Source organism: Pseudonaja textilis, chromosome 2, assembly GCF_049901715.1.
Source record: "Pseudonaja textilis isolate UNSWEBS1 chromosome 2, rPseTex1.2, whole genome shotgun sequence".
Taxonomy (NCBI): domain Eukaryota; kingdom Metazoa; phylum Chordata; class Lepidosauria; order Squamata; family Elapidae; genus Pseudonaja; species Pseudonaja textilis.
In genome coordinates this window covers 72,140,210-72,159,973 of record NC_141991.1, presented here as the reverse complement: position 1 = coordinate 72,159,973, position 19,764 = coordinate 72,140,210, and the positions used below count along the sequence as shown (strand labels likewise).

Sequence of the window (19,764 nt, the reverse complement as noted above, 5' to 3'; positions counted from 1 at the left end):
ATTACTCTCTTTGAAAAATGAACAAAAGGCTATCATGATCCATTAATAATGATGGGGCTGTTTTCTCAGAATGGCTAAAAAAGTAAAATAAAACAATGATAAGCAATGACTCGTCTTGCTGGCTGGTTAGCTGGTTAATTTCCTTTCCTTATAAGTACCAGCATTAAGAGTAAGAAAAGAATTACATTGTCAAGAATCCACACTTGTTTTACCTATAGTCTTATGTAAGCCTTCAGTTATATTTTTCAATTCATTATTCTGTCTTTCATAATAACAATAACAAGACAGCTTGTGCAAATTTAAAACACAAAGAAAAGCAATAGTAGGGAAAATAATAGGTATAAGAGAGTTTGCTGGCTATTTATATATAGCTCATCCAAACAGAAAACTCGTTTCTGGAAACACTTTCTCAACTCCTTTTCATAATAGAAGATATTTGCTTTGTTTTCACATCTACTTTCTATGGTTTTGGAATTTGCATTAAGAAGAAGGTCTCTTTTAGGAAATGGGCAGAAATATTCTTTTGTTACTGAACAGAAGGTATTGTCATTACTAAATGGTTGCACCTCAAGGAAAGGACCATTACCAGTTGTAGATCGGACCAAGTCTAGCCCTCACTTTTAACTGCACCAATATGCAAATACCACCTTCCTCATATTTTTAATCATAAACATCACAGTATTTTTTCTGAAGTGCTTTAATGAAAAAAAGATGTGTTGACAGAAAAAAAATTCACACAGTAAGAAAAATAGGTATCTATAAAATAGCATTTTAAAATAATGTCAGTAAAAGTTGTGAATATTTTTGATATTGTATCATTTGTCTCCACCATTTCTAAGTAGCATATCTTACGGCATCTGTTAAGGCATTATAGGGAAAAGCCCAAAGAACTTTTTGAGAATATATATTTAAAAATGCAAATACTTGTTTAAATATTATTTTTTTCATTAAAAAAAACTGTATTCATTGGTTTTCTGTACAAAAAAAATAGGGAAAAACAGCAGTGGCTGATTTGTGCCTTTTTCTGAGTTAGTCCAGGAATAAGACTTCCATTTGTTCTTACTAAAACTTTAGTTCTTTAACTAGTAGTACTGTAAATGGAAGGATCTCTAGTTGAAATACAGAGCAGGCAGTAAAGTCAGATAATGTACTTGCTAATAAAGTGGTTTTCTAAATGCATAATTATATGAGTGAATAGCTACTGCTGGAAATAATGAAAACTATGAGAACTGAGCTAATAACTCTGGCAGTAGATGGCAGTAAGGAGATAAAGTATAATTTTTTTGTTGCCATCTGTGATTTATCTGGAATTAGTATTTCAGATCTAGTGATTCTAGCTAGCCAGTTGGGTCTAGTGATTACAGTATCAGGCTTTTTAAAAACCAAGAGACTGAGAGTTCTGGTCCCACCTTAGGCATGTAAGTCAGCTGGATGTTACTCTCTCTTATAACAACTTACCTCACAGAGTTGTAGGGAAAATATCAAGAGAAAGGAGTATTAGGTATGTTTGCTGCCTTGAGTTATTTATTTATTATTAAATTTATATGTCATCTATCTCACTATCCAGAGTGATTCTTTATAAATTACTCATCAAAATAATAAAGATGAGATTAAATAAATACATATTTCCTGTAATCTGAACTATTACTAGAGTTTTTGTAAGCTTTGGAGCTATGATGATAATTTCAAATGTTACTCATGTCACAGTGATTCATACTTGCAATAATATAATTCCTAATTTTATGACAAGCAAAGTATCAAAACCAAATACCTCTCCTGTACCAGATTTTCAAGATCAGGGAAATAGTTTATGGTTGTAAATGGGATTGACAAAAGTGGTAGGTATCATTGGAGCCAAAGGTGTGTCTGTTGCACTGGGGTTGACTTCTCACCTGCTGTTTTTTCAATAAGCTATTCTTATCTTTCATTACCTTATTTCAGAACCCAGGTATATGACTTGGTCCTACAAGCTGCAATCCTATGTTCCATTGGGCTTCAATATTTATCTATAGGATAACATTTATCCATTGTCTGTTGGCATAATGTAGTGCCATGGTACATAAGCCTGCACATTCCTTTGTATAAATCTTTCATTCTGAAAAACAGTAGATGTTCCTATAAAACTCATTTCTTGAGAAGTGCTGGTGTTGCTTTTATGGAGTTTTCCTAGAATCATCTAGTTCCTGCTGATACAGGATCCACTAGACTAGAGCAGGGGTGTCAAACTGGGGGCTCACAGGGCCAGATGCATCATGTGCAGACCACACCCACCCCAGCTCCGCGAAGGGAAAAAACTATCATGAAACATCATGTGACAGCAATGTGACACCGTGAGTGTGATATCTGTGCACTAGAGCATCTCTGACAGCTGACCAACAATTTGGTGAGGTAGAACTCACAACTTCATGTAGCAGCTTATTCTACCGAAGGATATCAGTCAGAAATATATTCCTAATATCTAGCCTGAATCTACTGCCTTGTAGTTTTAATCCATTGGTTCTATACTATTAGGCAACAGAGAATACATCCATTCTTTCTTCTATGTGATAGCTCTTCAAATATTTGAAAGCTGCTGTCATATATCTCCTCCCTTATGTAGGCTAAATACACCAAGATTCTTTAACTGTTCTCCATCTTGGTCACCCTCCACTGAACCTGCTCCAGTTTGATATCCTTTTTGAACTGCAATGTCACAACTGGATGTGATATTCCACATGTGGTCTAATCAGGGCAGAATAGAGTGGAAAAATTACCTGGGAACAGTTTTGCCCTGAACAATTAGTTAGGTTGGATAGAAATTATTATATGTTGGAGAGGGTCACACAGATCATTGCATTTAGCTAGAGAGTAGTTCAGAAGTTAATTAAAGCTAATGATTTGTCCAGATAAAATTAAATCAACTTTCCTTGAATATATTGCAATGCTAACTATCAATATTTATTCACTTCATTCAGTGTCTACATTGCACTAGAACCACAATAAACACCAATATAATCTCTTCATTAGAACAATACATTTTAACATCCAATGTCTTTGAATTTAAATTATTACATGTCTATAATAGTACTTCCAATTTGACAATTACTTTTTATATAACTTGTAGCACCACCCTACAATCAGTAGAGGGCATTGTCATTTATCAGCTTTACAAAACAATCATACAATAAGAATTTCAATCTCTGTTCAATTTTTGAGGACCATTCTAATATACCATCCTCAAAATTTTGAACCAGCAAAGAGAGACCCTGTCAAACAAGACAAAAGAGTTTGATTCTGGAAGCAAATGAACTAAAATGATGCTTTTTTTTCTGTTGTCCTCCAAATCTGTGAGAACCAGGTATTTTATCCAGATTCTAGAAGATTAGATAAGAGGATGTTGGCAGGGACTGGTCATAATTCTAACAACTGAGAAAATGGGGAGATCCAGAACAATCAAGCTCACATAACTGAGAAATTTTTAAAACCTTTTCTTAGGGAGATGAAAAGTGATCAAGGATAAGCAGCCCATGTGGCAGGAAAAACTACAACATCTTCCCTTAAAGCAGTGGTTGCCAAACTTGTTTATGATGCCCCATGCCCCCAGAAAATGTTTGATTAATATTTGCACCCGCTAAAAAAGTAATTATGACTTGGACCTGTCACTAAGGAACACAAGTCACTCTTTGTCATACCTCCTGAAATTGCATCTCACATTTCCTGAGAATGCAGTCACCCCAGGTTAAGAACCTCTTCCTTAAGGTCTTTTTCCATTATTGTGTTAAGTGCTATCCAACCATCCCCCACTGGTAATTTATATCCTAAGTCTATGGTGACAATCCTACAATTGTCCTAGTTTTAAGGCACTACTCATATAGTCCCCTGATTTTACTAGATGAGAAAGGTCATCCTTGACCAGACTGGAATAAGGTGAAAATATTGTACTACTTTAATCCAAGCACAGCTAAGGATGACTTAAGCTTTTGAGTCACACATGAGCTAGGCACAAGATAAAAGAAATATCATGGAGACACACAACAGGAAAAAGATGCAATGGAGAAAGAAACTTAGTTATAAATCTGTTCAAATTTACAAAGCATTGGCTCTAAAGCAATGACTTTAGAATTTTGGTATAGCTCTAGTTCCATTGGCTGAAATCACCTGTAAACCTTGCATTTAGAATCTAGTATCTCACAGATGTGTGACTTTGTAGTATCTCACAGATGTGTGACTTTATTTGTAGCTCCTACTCCTTCTTTATTTTTTTTACCCCCTCACATGGTCTATTATATGAGGTAGTTAATTCTGCTACTTCTTGGGAGAAGGACAAAACCTGATCTGACTGCTGAATACCACAAAATACCACAAAATATGAACTCCTTGACTAGCACTGAAATTGAAAGGAAGATGCAAAAATCCCATTCTTCAAGATTTCAAAGAATAAGGACATAAGAGAAAATCCCAACAAGAATTGTCCTTAGGCCATAGAATAACACCAGGGCCAGCATAGTGGTGTACAACCTGGACCCAAGCCCTCCCTTGCCAGCCTTCGGCATGATCCCCTCTACACCAATACATTGCAATTATTAATGTGGCAGAAATGGAAAATGCTTAAATAATCAGGGCATTATTATTTAATTCATTTAATGTGAACGTTATCTCTACTCCCATTTCTTAAGTTGGCCCTCATTTGTTGGGGAGGAGTGTGACTTACAGCATGTCCCTTGAAGGCCACCTTAGTCCATGGGATTAAAAAAAAATATCTGAACACCTCTGGAGTAGAATGCAATGATGAAACAGTCACATTGTGGTCTCCTTCCCTCCTTTTCTGGTTTTATACCACGTCAGTGTCTTTGGCCTCTCAAAGTGCTATGTGGCAATGAGTGAGGTCTCAGTAGAGATAGCAAAGGAGTGGCCTGAATCGCCATGAAGCACCCTGTACAAGAGCTCCTCTTTCTCTCGGTGACCTTGCTCCCTCAGCTGGGTCTCCTTCTCCAGGGCATCACGAATGGTCAGAAGCTCCTCAGACAGCTGCCTATGGTAAGAATTACAATTCTTAGACTACGTTGTACAGAAAGGAAGGAAGAAGTATGCATCAGTTTTCATTCCAAGGATTTGCTACTTCTTCTATATAAACCAGTGTAAAACTTGCACTGCTTAGTGGCTACATTTAAAGACTTTCCAATTAGAAAGGCTTTGAAGCTTTTGTGGTCTTCAAAGCCTTTCTAATTGGATCTAATAATTTGTTTTATTTTCTGCATTGGTGAAGGTTTGGGGATTACCACAACAGGTTCTTGATTCCTTGAAGATATTTTAAAATGGCCAATTTACCCCTTTAAATAGCTGGTATTCTGCATTGTCCCCAAAATATATGTCTCACTCTCTGGAGGAAAACCCTTGAGGCCTCAAAAATGACAAGCTCAGTTAATTCCAGGGTCAGAGTCTGTTCTTATTTGTGGCTCTTCAAATGTTACTGAACTCTTAATTGTCATCAGTTGTAGCCTGAGTTTACCCAAGATGCTAAGCCATGATTTCCTTGATCATAATTTCTTGAATACATCATTATAAGTCATAAACCATGATTTCCAAACCCTAGTGGCTTTTAAGACAAAGCCAGAGTAATGCCATTATGGCTTAGTGTGTGGTATGAGCCCAGCTAGTCTATCAGTTGGGAGGAATAATGGAAGGTTACAGTTTAAAAACATATGGAAACCACAAAGCATGCATCCAGCTCTGCTAGGAGAAATTACTGATTGGGGAGAAAAGCACACATAATATATTGTTGAAAATAAACATTTTTTTAAAAAAAACTGCCCAATTTAGTTGTTATTTACATGTTTGTAATGCTACTAAGTGCAGTAGCCATGAGACTTTGGGGAAGAAAAACATTTCCCGTAGTCATCAGATTACACTGACATGGAAAACTGATCAAACAGGAATCATCTTTGAATGGGAGCTAGTTTGGGTCTAGTGCTTAAAACACCAGGATAAAACCAAGGTGGCCGAATTCTAGTTCTGCCTAGTTATAAAAGCTGGCTGGGTGACTTTGGGCCAAACAGTCTCTCTGGACTCCACCCAATTCACAGTTTTCTTGTTCTGTGGAAAAGAGGTTCTTCTGCTCCTTGAGTTACTTATAAAGTAAGATAGGTGAGATAAAAATCTAATAAATAAAATAAAATAAAATCTTTTAAGGGTTGTTACTGTAGTGAAGACTCCACCTTGTCACTGTCATGTGGTTCTGCATCCGTACTTGGAGATCTTCATTTTCCTGTTGTAGAATTTTAATTTTCTCTTCAAGTAGTAAGTTTGACTCCATCTAAAAGAGGATCAGAAGGGTGACAAACCTCAGATACAATGAAGGTATAGCATGCAAGAAGTTCACAGTCACATAAAGACAAAGGAGCAAGCCGTGGAACTTTATATAGGAATGTGATCATCCTAAACACATTTTCATCCTAGAAACTCTAGATTTATAAGTGCACTAATAAAATCCTGGTCTCTGCCTTCATATCTGTTGAGAATTGAGAATCACTTGCCTTTTGAAGGAAATGGAAGAACATTACTGGTTGTAAAGTATTTTTCAAGCCCAAATGCACCTTCCAAAAGTCTTGGATTACAACTCCAAACATTAGCATGTAATTGTATGAAAAAGCATGTGATTTTCAGGGAAGGTCAAAGGTTCCAATTCCCAACAGTACCAATTCGGGCTGAAAAATGCTTATCCATAACCCTCAAGAATCCTTACCAGTATAAATAAAACATATTCAATATTATCAGTGATCTGACTTTGAGTTCTGCATGGATCTGCTCACAAGGAGAACTGAGTCCCCTAGTGATCCGACAACATAATCCCTAGGTGCTTAGCCTGTCACCTCCTCCCTACCATTGCACTTGGGAGGTTTTGTGCAAAATGGAAACAAGTACCATTGCCAAAGTGGAAGTGAATCACAGCCTTGTCTTGCAAAGAGCAAGCAGCCTATGAGGCTGTAGGAGACCCCTGATTCCACCTCCCTGCTCCCATTATCCCATAAGGCAAAGAGGGGAATGGCAGGTTTGCATAAAGGGATCCTGCTATGGCCAGTTGATAAAAGGCTTGTGGTTTCTTGCTCATTCTGGAGAATAGAAGGAAGGGCTTTGCTGTAATTCCTCACAAATCAGAGGGGTGGGATTATAAGGCATCCCTAATTAGGCTGGTAGATGACTACTGATTGGCTGAGATATTTCTTTGCTTATCTAATGACCAGGAAGGGGAAATTTGATTTGATTTGATTTGATTTGTCAATCGCTTACAAGATAACAGGCATAAGTATAAACATAGTTATGAATACATGAAATGGATACGTATAAGAAAAATAAAAAAAGAAACAATAGGACAAGGACGGTAGGCACGATTGATGCGCTTATGCATGTCCCCTACAGACCTCTTAGGAAAGGGGTGAGGTCAATAGTAGACAGTCTAAGGTTAAAGTTTTTGGGGTTTGGAGAAGAAACCACAGAGTCAGGTAGAATATTCCAGACAATATTCCACTCTGTTGCTGAAGTCATATTTCCTGCAATCAAGTTTGGTGTGGTTAACCTTGAGTTTGCATCTATTGTGTGCTCTTGTATTGTTATAGTTGAAGCTGAAGTATTGACAGGTAGGACATTGCAATGTATAATTTTATATACTATACTTAGATCGGACCGAAGGCGGTGTAGTTCTAGATTTTCTAGGTCTAGAGTTTCAAGTCTGGTGGCATAAGGTATTCTGCAATGAGTAGAGCAGCGAATAACTCTTCTTGTGAAATATTTCTGGACTTTCTCAACTGGACTGTCCGTTCTCTGAAAATACTGCATATTCATAAACATGTGAAAATACCAGTAGCTGCTGCATCGCAGTGTCTTAAAAGAGCCTCTCAAGCCATTTTTTCATTTTAATAGTGAGATTAGATGATTTGGGCCATGAAAAAATTGGTCATTTGGAAGAATAAGGCAGTTTACTTGTATTCCTATCTTTTCATTCCAGAGTATCTAGTGGCACAAAATGGGAACAGGCGATTCTCTCTCTTTTGAAGTACAATACAGCTCTTTTATTAGTCTTTTCAATTACATTTAGAATTCATACAAGTAACCCACCACTATTTCCAGGTTCAGCAGCTTCTTGTCCAAGCTGTGGATGCGTTCATTCTTCATCTCAATGACAAAATGTAGACTCTCTAGTTCTTGCTCCCAGAACTGGCTGGGGGTCCCATAGTCCTTTTAAAATAAAGGTTATTATTTTTAAAAAGAGAGAAATGAATTTATTTGTTTGTAGCAGCTCTGTCCCCCCCCTCACCCCCAATATAAGTTGCCAAAATAGCTAGCAAAAAAAGGCATTAAGCTTCAACTAGTCCAAAGCAGGAATGGGCATGCTTTGGTTGATCCCTGTGACACCTGTGCTCTGCGAGCTACACTGGTTGCCAATTTGCTTCCAGGGAGGTGGTTGCTTCCTAGAAAGCCTTACATAGCATAGGACCTGGTTATTTGGGAGGTTGGGCTATTTCCTATAGTGTCCACCCTGTTGATTCAATCCTGTAGAATTGACACACTCCAGTTTCCTTTTATTAAGCAATATCCTCTATAAGGATCCTGGAAGTGCACCTCTCTGCATTTGCCCTCTGGAATGAGATTCCCCCCGAAGATCCAGATGATCCCCACTTCACCTACTGGAAGCCTTTGGCAAGAGAGGATGAGACCTCTCACTTCAATATGCATGCCATCTTTTTTATTTCATAATTTCTTGTTTTATTGTTGTGAGCCATTCAAAGTACAGTAACTGAATCTCAGGTAGCATAATAAGAGCAGAGGTCCTTGTTTAATGATCACTCATTCAGCAACTGTTTAAAGTTACAATGGCACTGAACCAATGGTGATCATGATTGTTCCTTGAAATTCTGGCCATCCCAACACCACTGTGGACAATAATTGCAATCCAAGAACTTGACAATTGACTTGCATTTACAATAGTTGCAGCATCGTTCAATCAGGTGACTACGATTTGCAACTTTCCCTGCTGGCTTCCCATGAGCAAAGTCATGTGGTAGCTGGCAGAGAAAGCTGCAAGTTTCTTGGGTAAGTCTTTCCCACCTGTGTACCCTCTCTGAGACTGTGTGCTTGTGCTTGTTTTCTGGTCACCTGCACAAACTTGTGCACCCTCCCCTACCCAGCAGCAGTCACCCCAAGCCCCACCATGCTCTGCTGTGTGTCCTTTGCTACTTATGTATGCTTGCACCCCATCTGCAGCCATCTTTGCATTCCCTTTCTCCTTCTCCCACCCAGCAGTAGCCATTTGCCAGTCTCTGTCCTGTTTGCAAGCCACCTGGGGTTTGCAACTTCCTGCTGACTTCCATGTTGAGTTTGTTTGTGGGAAACCAGCAGGAAGTTGAGAGAAAATATTTACTTAACAACCCACTATTTTCACTTAATGACAATAGCAACAAGGACTTCAGGGTTTACCGTTGCCAAGTGGTGTGATTATGTAACATTATGCTTTATGACCACATTAGTTAGTCATAATTCAAGGACTATCTGTAAACAGTTTTAAGCACACTAAACCAAGCAGCAATGGGAACTGGGAAAAATAATCGTTCTTATGACCTGGTAGTGCAGAATGGCGGCTGAAAGCAAAAGAATATAAATATCTTTCCTCCAACTTCTTTATTGTGGTTTTATTTTGGTATATTCAGAAGACCCTGCTGTTTAGACTTTCTTACTTGCTGTCTTTAAATAAACAGATCAAGCTATCCCGCACAGTGGTAAAGTCACCTGAATGTGCTTTTTATAATCTCTGCTCAGAATTGACTCTTCTACCCGTTTCATTTTCTCCTGAAAGGCCTTCAGCTGGGAAGTCAGCTTGTCAATAGTCTCCTGGAGCAGAAAAATAAGACAGATTATTCTTTCTTTATGACTGTCATCGGATTTTCCCTGCTCTCCACACTCAGTGCCATAGTGCTGAAATGAGTTGTTTCCACCATTGGCTACCTCGTTTTTAATTTCATCAGAACCTCAAAGGTTAATGATTTGGAGCAAAATTTCCTTTTGCCGTTTCTGATACAAAAGCCATAGCAGTTGGAATGCTATACTAGCATATTACTGGTTTTGGACATTTCTCCACCAATGATATCATAGCATTATCCATCCATTTTTGTGCTATCACAAGACCTCCCCTGTTTCTTCTTTATTATGAGTAGAAGACTCTGGAAGATGCCATAGGCCGTTAATAAGAATGTTGGTGTTTCCAAACAAGAGCAGAATAGCAATAATAATTTTCTACCACTACACACCTATAGTACAGCTAGTTTCATGATCCCCAATTCCTCCAAGTACAATCTATAATATAATGATACAATTTATATCCCCCAACATTGTGACCTATAGAAGTATGACAGTATAATTGGGAAGGGACCAGGTAGAACAATGCAGATCAAAACAGAGATGAAAGTTTAAGACGTTTTTATCATTATTAGACAAATATACTTCACTATGATTTACTGAACTCTGTATTGTAGTTATCAACAGGTAACTTTAATGGCTCCTTTCTTTGTCATGGCAGAGAGATGATTGCTTCAAAAGTAACATATTTAATAATACAGGAGCAGTTTATACAGTTATTTAAGCAAACTGATTTGTCAGGCCTGTCAGTTCTGCTGTTAACGATAACCTCCTGATACCATATTTCAATTTTTAGCAACAGATTTTTCAACTGTCATACATTCAAGAGTACAAACCATGTACTTCGTTATAAACAGAGTTCAAAATGGATGCATCACAAGACTGCAACTTACAATGTTACTTCTGTATTCTCCAATGTTACTCTGCTTGTCAGAAGTGAGCTGGGAAGCACAGCAAGTGGTGATCATGTAACAACCATGGGACGTGCAACAGGTGTAAATGCACATTGCTTGCAAAATGTCCAAACGGGAATCACATGATCATGGGATTACTGCAATGGATGTAAATGCAAAGATTAGTTGCAAAGCTGTTTTTTTTTCATAACATCATAACTTTGAATGGTTGCTAATTGAGGCAGTTGATAAGGCAAGGGCTACCTATATGGCCAGGAATATACTGGCTTAGGGCACCAAAACTTATGAGGCACCAGTGCCACCCCTCCTTCCAAATCATCCCCTAAATGCAAATCTTCGCATCATACTTACACACATGAAAGCACCCAGACCTATACTGTCCTTAGTCAACTACAATAATTACAGCTGGGAAACGTAATAGCTAGCTAGGCGATGCGATTGTGAAGTGAGCTGTCACATGATTGTGCCGACCTTATGATTGGCAGTTTCAGTTGAGGTCATTAGGTGAATCCCTCATAATCGTTAAGTGTGATAGCAATAGCACTTAGACTTATGTGCTGCTTCAAAGTGCTTTAGAGCCCTCTCTAAGCGGTTTAGAGAGTTAGCATTTTGCCCCCGACAATCTGGATCCTCATTTTACCGACCTCAGAAGGATGGAAGGCTGAGTCAACCTTGAGCCTGGTGAGATTCGAACTGCTAAATTGCAGGCAGCCGGCAGGCAGCAGAAGTAGCCTGTAGGACTGCACTCTAACTGCTGTGCCACCAGGTATCAGTGATGTCACGATTGCCTTTTGCAACTTCCTTTGTTGTCAGAAGCCAGCAGTGAAGATTGCCAATGGTGATCACGTGACTGCAGGATGCTGTGAGCCTCATAAGTGTGAGTCAGTAAATGCCTGAATCACAATCATGGGATTGTAGGTACACTGTGAGGGTTGCAACCTCAAGGATAGATGGTAAATCTTTCTGTTCTGCGCCATCATAATTTCGAATGGTCACTAAACAAATGACTGTTCACTGAGGATTACTGGTAGCAATTTATAGATGAATATTCATACACGCCACTGTGTTAGGGCTAGGATGGTAAAGGGGTGGGATAAGGATAGCCTTTTTGGCTGCCATTTTGATCCCCACTGTACTGAATCTAGAGCTTTCTGCTTCCCTGAAGCGGAGAAACTGGTACCTGCAAAGATGCCTGAGTTTTTTGGTAGGATTCAGTTAGGAACAGCTTCTCTTGATCATGTGTTTTCTGGAGTTCTGCAAGAGAAAGACAAAATGGGGGTCCAAACAAGAGAAAACACAAGCTCCATTTTGATGTATCCATGATTTCTATATATGCAGTGACTGACAAATCACTCATATTGAGTCACATCCTGGAGGCAGATGGAGTAAGCAAACGGAGCATAGGAAATTGGATAGACAAAGAGCCAGAAGGCACTGAAAAACAGGATGAGCCACATTATTAAAGTATTGTGCATCTCAAGTGAATATGAGCTTTCTATAGGGAACAAGAATGATAGCAAATTGGTTTGGGGAGATGTCATACTGGTGATGAGCCGAGAGTTTCCTGCAAGCATCACCAATTGCTAGAGAAGCAATTGAAGGCACCTCTTTCTTTATAGCAAAATTACGACTAAAGCTTTTTTAGAGGTGATAAGTGATCAGTCATTAAAACCTGTGCTCATAAATGTGATTCTATTGCTGTCATTTCTTGCTGAGTCTCTGTGGTTATTACTTACGCTTTGGTCACTTGGCCATCTTTCGGCATCCTTCCCATCAAACTGGAGAAAGAGGCTTAATTCTGCTGTTAATAAAAGACAACTATCTGTGACAGGTAGGACCCAAAGGGAAAGCACTGAGAGGCAGAAGATCCAATGGACAATTTGGCAATCTCACTGTAGGAATGTTAGACCACCAGAACCAAGCCCATGAAGAAAAGCAATAGAATCTGTATTATTGTCAACACGTACAGTATATGTAAATTGAAGCTTGTTCTTCCGAAGGTCTCTCATTCAAACAAAATATTAAACTGCAAGGCAAGGGAGCCCCAATAGCACTTAGACTTATATACTGCTTTATAGTGCTCCAAAGCCCTCTCTAAGCAGTTTACAGAGTCAGTATATTGCCCTCAACAATCTGGGTCCTCATTTTACCCACCTCGGAAGGATGGAAGGCTGAATCAACCTTGAATGGGATTCGATCTGCCAAAGTGCAGGCAGCTGGCTGTCAGCAGAAGTAGTTTGTAGTACTGCACTCTAACCATTGCACCACCGAGGCTCTATTCAAAGCCCCAAAGGGCATTTGCACCTCATACCAGGTCAGATAGGTGGCCGGTGTCCTATTCCCTTCCCCTACATATTGCCTTCTGATGGCTGCCTTTTCTGTGACAGCCCCTACCCTGCCCTAAGGAACACTTTCCCACTCTGAACAGACAGGCCTCTGACCTCCTAGCCTTTCATAAAGCTTTGAAGACCCAGCTTTCCCCCCAAGTGATGGGATAAGAATAGGTAAGTACACATTAGAAGTTTGACTTGGTGTCAGGTGTTTATTGTTTTTAATTTTTATTCATTTATTTGTTAAATTTCTATGGCCACTCAGCTCAGTCAATGATGCTATTATGTTTTAATGTATTTGGTTTTACAGTTCACTGTGGTTTTCCTGTTATCTGAACATTTGATTGAGGGGTGCCCAGAGTTGTTTATAAGAGGGGTGAGTATATACATGTTTTAAGTAAATAAATAAAACTTGATCCTGTCTAGATGTGGGGAGCCATACTTATTTCATTCCCAGCCTTCATCTTTAATGGTAGAGACTTGCCACAGACTCGTTTTACACTAATCTGGATTATTATTTCTGCCCTTTTTATATATAACTCAGGGTGGCATACATTGGTACTTTATTTTTAAAAAAGTCAGAAACAGAAGAAGTGTCATAAATACCGTAAACATGTTTTAGATTCTTACTTTGCAGTGTGTCCTCCTGTTCTCTCTTCAACATATCATATTTTTCAGAGAATTGTTTGTGCTGTAAGTCCTCTTTCTCTACCTAAAGGAGAGAAAGGTATAAAAGGTAAAGCTGTAGATAAATAAAAATAAAACATTATCATGAAACATTCTGCATTGTAATCATCCAAAAAGAATTTTCCTCATATTGGTCTCTTCTAAATTACAACTCCCAAACTCCCAGTTGACTGAAATGGGAGTGGCCAGATTAGCATTTTAATTTTATGCAGCTCTGTGAATAACCCTAATGAATCTGCATCTGAATATACTTACGTAGAATTTTGAATAGAGACTGATGATGTTAGAAGCATTCTTTTCCCCTACTCGAATATCAGATCAAACAGGTTTGGTAGGCTTTTAAAATATGAGGGGGAAAAAAACCCATGCAAAAAAAAAAATAAAAAAAGGATCAATTGCAAAAAGTATGTTTTTATCATGGAAAATTGTTAATTATTAACACAGCACTATGGCACAGAGATAAAGAAGCAGACTTGATGGATGAAAAATGATAGATTACTTAGTGTTTAGTTCATATCCATAGTCAACCAACAACTGGTGGCTGTTAAGGATATTCTAATCTGCAATAGGGGTGAATATCTGCAGCTTGGGTATAGGATGAGAGTGAAGGTTTGTTCTCCAAGCGTGTGGGTTGGTGTCTGAATGTATCATTACCAGGCTAGATAACATCTTCAGTGGAGTCTGATGTTAACATATTGTTCTGACCTAGGCTTCCCCCAAAAGCACTAAGCAGACTCTTTGTCCCGGCAAAATCCCTTTTATTAAATGAAGGTGAATTTCTTGCATTCACATTCAGTCAAAGGCCTGGTAAACAGTCTTTCAAAGATGTAATTAGAAGCACAGACCTTATCTAGCTTGGAGAGCTGCCAAATAAATATTTTCAAACACAGTGCTGACAAGGAGGGACTCAGTATAGAGTCTCTGAGATGCACAGAAAGATCTTCACACTGCTGCAAAGAATTCATTGTTTCCTACAAAAGCCCCCTCCCTGTTTAAACCCTACAGGAGGGGGCATTCACTGTCCACCTGTGGCATTACTCCCACGTCGACCCTTTGTTTGTAAATGTTCTTTTCTTTTGGCAGCTCTGCACATGTGCAGGTTGGGAACTGGTTCCAGCTGCTCCCCCGCCTCACTGCTGTCCGACTCCAAAGGCAACTGATGGCTGCCAGCCTGCCCTGGCCCCATCTCTGCCTCTGACGCAGAGCCCTCATCCAAGTCTTCCTCAGCCTCAGGACTGACTCATGCTCCTCCCCAACCTCCTCACTGTCCAACTCTGCTTCTGTTGTAGATTGAGCAATGAGAGGCTAGACCAGGGCATGGATGCAACAAGACTTTATTAAAGAAATAAAGGACTGAACGTGTTAGCCTTGCCTGGAGCAGGCTCACAGCGAACAGCGGCTGACCGAACCCTGCAGCTGGCTTTTATAGCCGGCCGTCGAGGGAAGCCAGCCAATGAGGGGCAGCAAACGCCCCCGCAGCATGAACGGACCTGGGTGGGGACTTTGGCAAGTTCCAGGGACATAACACCCCTTCCCCCCGGATGCGAACATGCATAGTCATTTAAATAAGCGGGTGGTCTGTGCTGGCGCCCCGAGCGTCGTAACTCAGGCGAGTTACCAAGTGTCTCAGAGTTCGAAGAAACAGGTAGGGTTGGTGATGGGGTGCGAACTCGTTTGGAGGTCTGTGCTGGTACCGGTGAAGTGCTTCTGGCCGGTGGTGCCGTAGCCCCATCAGACGGTTCAGGTGGAGGACCCATCAGGCAGTCCCGGTCTACTGCCTGCTCCCTCAGTTCGGGTGATGGTGGCGAAGAGCCTCTGGAATGGTCTGCGATGAGAGTTTGGTGAGGCACCTGGGGGCTGACCTGTGCCCACGATCCGGCACTGGCGAGGGTACCCTGTCGCTTCCTTAGCTGGTCCAGGTGTCTTCTCCAGATGCGGCCGTCTTCCAGCTGGACTCGGTACGACCGGGGACCGGTGATGGCTACAATCTCCCCTGGAATCCAAAATGGGTCTCCGGTGTAGTTCCTTGCAAAAACATGTTCCTGCAAGACAAAATCCGTCAAAATGTCGTCGAGGCAAGAGGGGTGTCAGGGCAATAGTGAGGGTGGAGCCTATCCAACACAGTTCTTAGGCGTCTACCCATCAGAAGTTCAGCTGGGGATTTGTTGGTGACCATGCAAGGGGTTGAGTGTTGGCTTAGTAAGAAACGGGAGAGTTTGTGATGCCAGTCTTCTTTGCTGAATCTGGCTAACGCTTCCTTTGTGGACCTAACGGCTCTCTCTGCCAATCCATTGCTGGCAGGATGAAAGGGGGCCGTGAAGATGTGTCGGATGCCAAGATTGGTGGCAAAGCGGCTGAATTCTGTAGAGGCAAACTGGGGGCCATTATCCGAAACTATGGTATCTGGTAGCCCGTGTGTCACGAATAGACGGGTCAAGGCCTTGGTAACCGCTTGTGTGGTGGTCGTGGATAGTTGGGCCACATCGATCCATTTAGAGTATGAATCTACGACCACCAAGAAGGTTTTGCCGTGTATTGGACCCGCTAAGTCAATGTGAAGCCTTGACCACGGCGCGTTGGCGCTCTCCCACTTTGTGGGGGTGGTGACTGGAGGGGATGGTCTGGATTCCTGACAGGGTTGGCAAGAGCTTACCCACTTGACGATGTCGTCGTCCAAGCCAGGCCACCAGACGTAACTCCGAGCCAACGCTTTCATCCGAACGATGCCCGGGTGGCCCTCGTGTAGTGCCTCTAGGACTGGTGTGCGAAACGAGGCCGGGATGACAACTCTGGTGCCCCACAACAGGCAGCCCTGCAAGCTAGATAGCTCCTGTTGACGGGTCTTAAAAGGTGTGAATTCGGTTGCGAGGTTAGTGCCCGGCCACCCCCTCCTCACCCAGTCCAGTACCTGGGCGATTGTCTTGTCCGTCTTGGATTTGGTGGCGATGTCGAGGGCGGTGATAGGAAGGTCGAGCTCGGTGACATCGAAGATGGCATGGACCGGGGCCGGGTCCTCAGCTGGAGCTGGCAGGGGGCAGCGGCTGAGGGCATCTGCGTGGCTTAACGTTTTTCCTGGGCGGTGGATGAGCTTGTACGAGTATGCCGCCAGGAACAAGGTCCACCTCGTCATTCTGGGAGACAACACTTGGGGAGTCTGCTTGTCTCCGGATAGAAGACCCAGAAGAGGCTTGTGGTCCGTGATTAATTCGAAGTTGTGGCCAAAAAGGAATTCATGAAATTTCTTTACCGCTGCCACTGCGGCTAAAGCCTCCTTGTCGATTTGACTATAGTTACGCTCTGTTGCTGAGAGCGTTCTGGAAAAGAAAGCGATTGGTGCCTCGGAGCCGTTGGGTAGTCTGTGGCTTAAGACAGCTCCAATCCCAAAAGGGGATGCATCAGCTGCTAGTACTAATGGAAGATGTGGGTCAAATTGTATAAGGACCGCGTCTGATGTGAGCAGTGATTTGACTGCGCGAAAAGCGGTGTCTTCCTTGTGTCCCCAGTGCCAAGGTGATTTTTTATCTAAGAGCCTGTGTAAAGGCTCTGCTACTGATGCCTTGTGAGGTAGGAATGACGCATAGAAGTTCAATAATCCCAAAAGGCTTGTAGCTCGGCTTTAGTGGTTGGTGTGGGTGCCTCGTGGATTGCCTTGACTTTGGATTCTAGGGGATGAATGCCTGAGGCGTCAATTCTATAGCCCAGAAAGTCCACCTGTCTAGTGGCAATGGCACATTTCTCCCTTTTTAATTTGAGGCCATGCTGCCTGAACCTGTCTAACACTGCTCTGACTCTCTGGAAGAGTTGGGGCCTGTCCCTGGCCGAGACCAATATGTCGTCGAAGTAGGGTACTACGCCAGGGAGGCCCTGAAGTATACGCTCCATGAGGGATTGGAAAATGCCAGGGGCAACACTTACGCCAAATTGGAGACGCCTACACCGGAAAGCACCCCTGTGGGTCACGATAGTTTGTAATTCGGCTGTTTGGTTGTCAACAGGGAACTGTTGATACGCTTGTGACATGTCCAATTTGGCAAAAATGTTGCCAGGCTCAAAAGTGTGCAATAAATGTTGAATGACCGGGACTGGGTAAGCGCTAACTTGTAGAAAACGGTTAATTGTTGTTTTGTAATCCGAACAAATTCTCAGACTGCCGTCTTTTTTAAGGGGTGTGACAATTGGCGTCTCCCATTTGGCAAAGTCTGTCGGCTCAATGACCCCTTGCTTTAATAATTTATCCAGTTCCGCGTCCAGTTTAGGCCGAATGGCGAATGGGACTCTACGAGGTTTCAGCCGGACTGGAACTGCTTGGGGGTCAACTGCAAATGATATGGGAGTACCGTTATAACACCCCAACTCATCGCTGAATACGTCTGAGTAGTCAGTGAATAAGGAGTCAGTGTCAGAAGCTGAGACAGCATGGACTCCTGTTAACCCTAGGCCGAGGTAGGGGAACCAATCAAGCCCCAAGAGACTAGGGAGGTTGCCGTTAACTACCACTAGAGGCAGGTGGCCTTTGAAAGCTTTAAAATTAACAAGGAACTTGCCTTTGCCGAGTACTGGAATGTCCTTCCCTTGATAGTCCCTCAAGGTGAGCTGGCACTTCTGGAGCTGGCTTCTGAATAGTCTGGGCTGGATTTTCTTGAGTGTGTTCCAAGAGATGATTGAGAGCGCTGACCCCGTGTCAACCTCCATACGACAAGGTTTACCTTCTAATAAAATGGAGAGTGTGATTTTACTAATAGAATGACAGGTGTGGTTAGCATGGTAGCAAGTGTGACACTTTAGTACTTGCCTTTGGTGCCCAGAATGGGGAAAGGAAGGAACCCTTTGTGTGGAGCTGTGAGCAGCCTGGCAGACTCTGGCGATGTGGCCCTTTTTGTGACAATTGTTGCAGGTGGCACCCTTGAATCTGCATGAAGCTCTCGAGTGTGGTCCGCCACAGGATAGGCACAGGATGATATGTTTGGGTTCACTGCTGCTATCCTGCCTGGTTCCTACCTGCGGTTGCTTAGCCTGGGTGAGACGGTGGATGTCTGTTTGATCGTTGGGATCGTCTTCGTTGATCACCTTCTCCGAGTGGATGGTGGCACAGCTTTGTTTGGGAACTGACCCTTGAATCTCGGTGGCTGACTGGGTTGCCAGCTCTGCTGCCAAGGCTTCCTCGACGGCCTGGGAGAGGTTGAGATCCTTCCTGGCAAGCAGTCGCCTTTGGAGGTGAAGGTCCTTGACCCCGCAGACGAGCTGGTCGAGCAGCATGTCATCTAAGTAGTTCTTGAACTCGCAGTGGAGGGCTGCGGTTCTCAAGGCGGCCATGTACTGATTGATAGTTTCCCCTTCAGCTTGCTTCCTCATCTGGAAGGCGAAACATCTCGCAATTTGTGAAGGCTTGGGGGAGTAATGATTTGTGAGGATCTCCAGCAGTTCTGCCCAGGGGACGTTCTTTAACTCACGTGGAGCAACGAGTGCTGTGGCGGTATCAAAAACGATGGCTCCGCAATAACTGAGGAAGAATGACTTCTTTCTGTGCTCCCCAGCATCAGCCAGACCAATGGCATCGATGTAGTGGTTAAAATGATTTTTGTATGACTCCCACTTTTCTTCATCAGGCTTGAACGGTGGGAAGGCTGGGTTGGAGTTCATGTTGTGAACTTCTGCAGGTTACTCAGCTGTGAGGTCTCTCTGGGACGACAAAATGGCCCTTCGTGCTCTTGTCAGGCTAGTGACTTCAGCTCTTGAGAGGTTCCACAGAATCTCTCTGTTCTCTCTGGGTTACGCTATGGCTCAGGCTGTAACGGTCGTTGGCAGCGTTATTTGAATTTCGCGCTCCTGGAGAGCGTAGGCGGTAATGGCTGACCACCTCTGACAGTGATTCGAATCTCGCGCCCTGCGCCGGCGTCAGAGACTCCAGGAATGACAGCACCGCGCTGTACTCCGACTCGAATTCAAAC

The 19,764-nt window shown here is 42.2% G+C and overlaps 1 protein-coding gene across 1 annotated transcript in view; it reads right to left on the bottom strand.

Moving 5' to 3' along the window:
• Window positions 1–2,915: 2,915 nt before the first annotated feature.
• The window catches only part of CCDC69 (coiled-coil domain containing 69), a 38,753-nt gene continuing 21,904 nt past the window's right edge, over window positions 2,916–19,764 (bottom strand). Inside the window, exons 4-9 of the mRNA XM_087924264.1 lie at window positions 13,760–13,841; window positions 11,980–12,053; window positions 9,760–9,861; window positions 8,092–8,211; window positions 6,195–6,292; window positions 2,916–5,011 (exon numbers count right to left, since the gene is read on the bottom strand). Coding sequence (XP_087780390.1) covers window positions 4,846–5,011; window positions 6,195–6,292; window positions 8,092–8,211; window positions 9,760–9,861; window positions 11,980–12,053; window positions 13,760–13,841 — 642 coding nt within the window. The 3' untranslated portion in view covers window positions 2,916–4,845. The remainder of the gene's footprint in view (window positions 5,012–6,194; window positions 6,293–8,091; window positions 8,212–9,759; window positions 9,862–11,979; window positions 12,054–13,759; window positions 13,842–19,764) is intronic.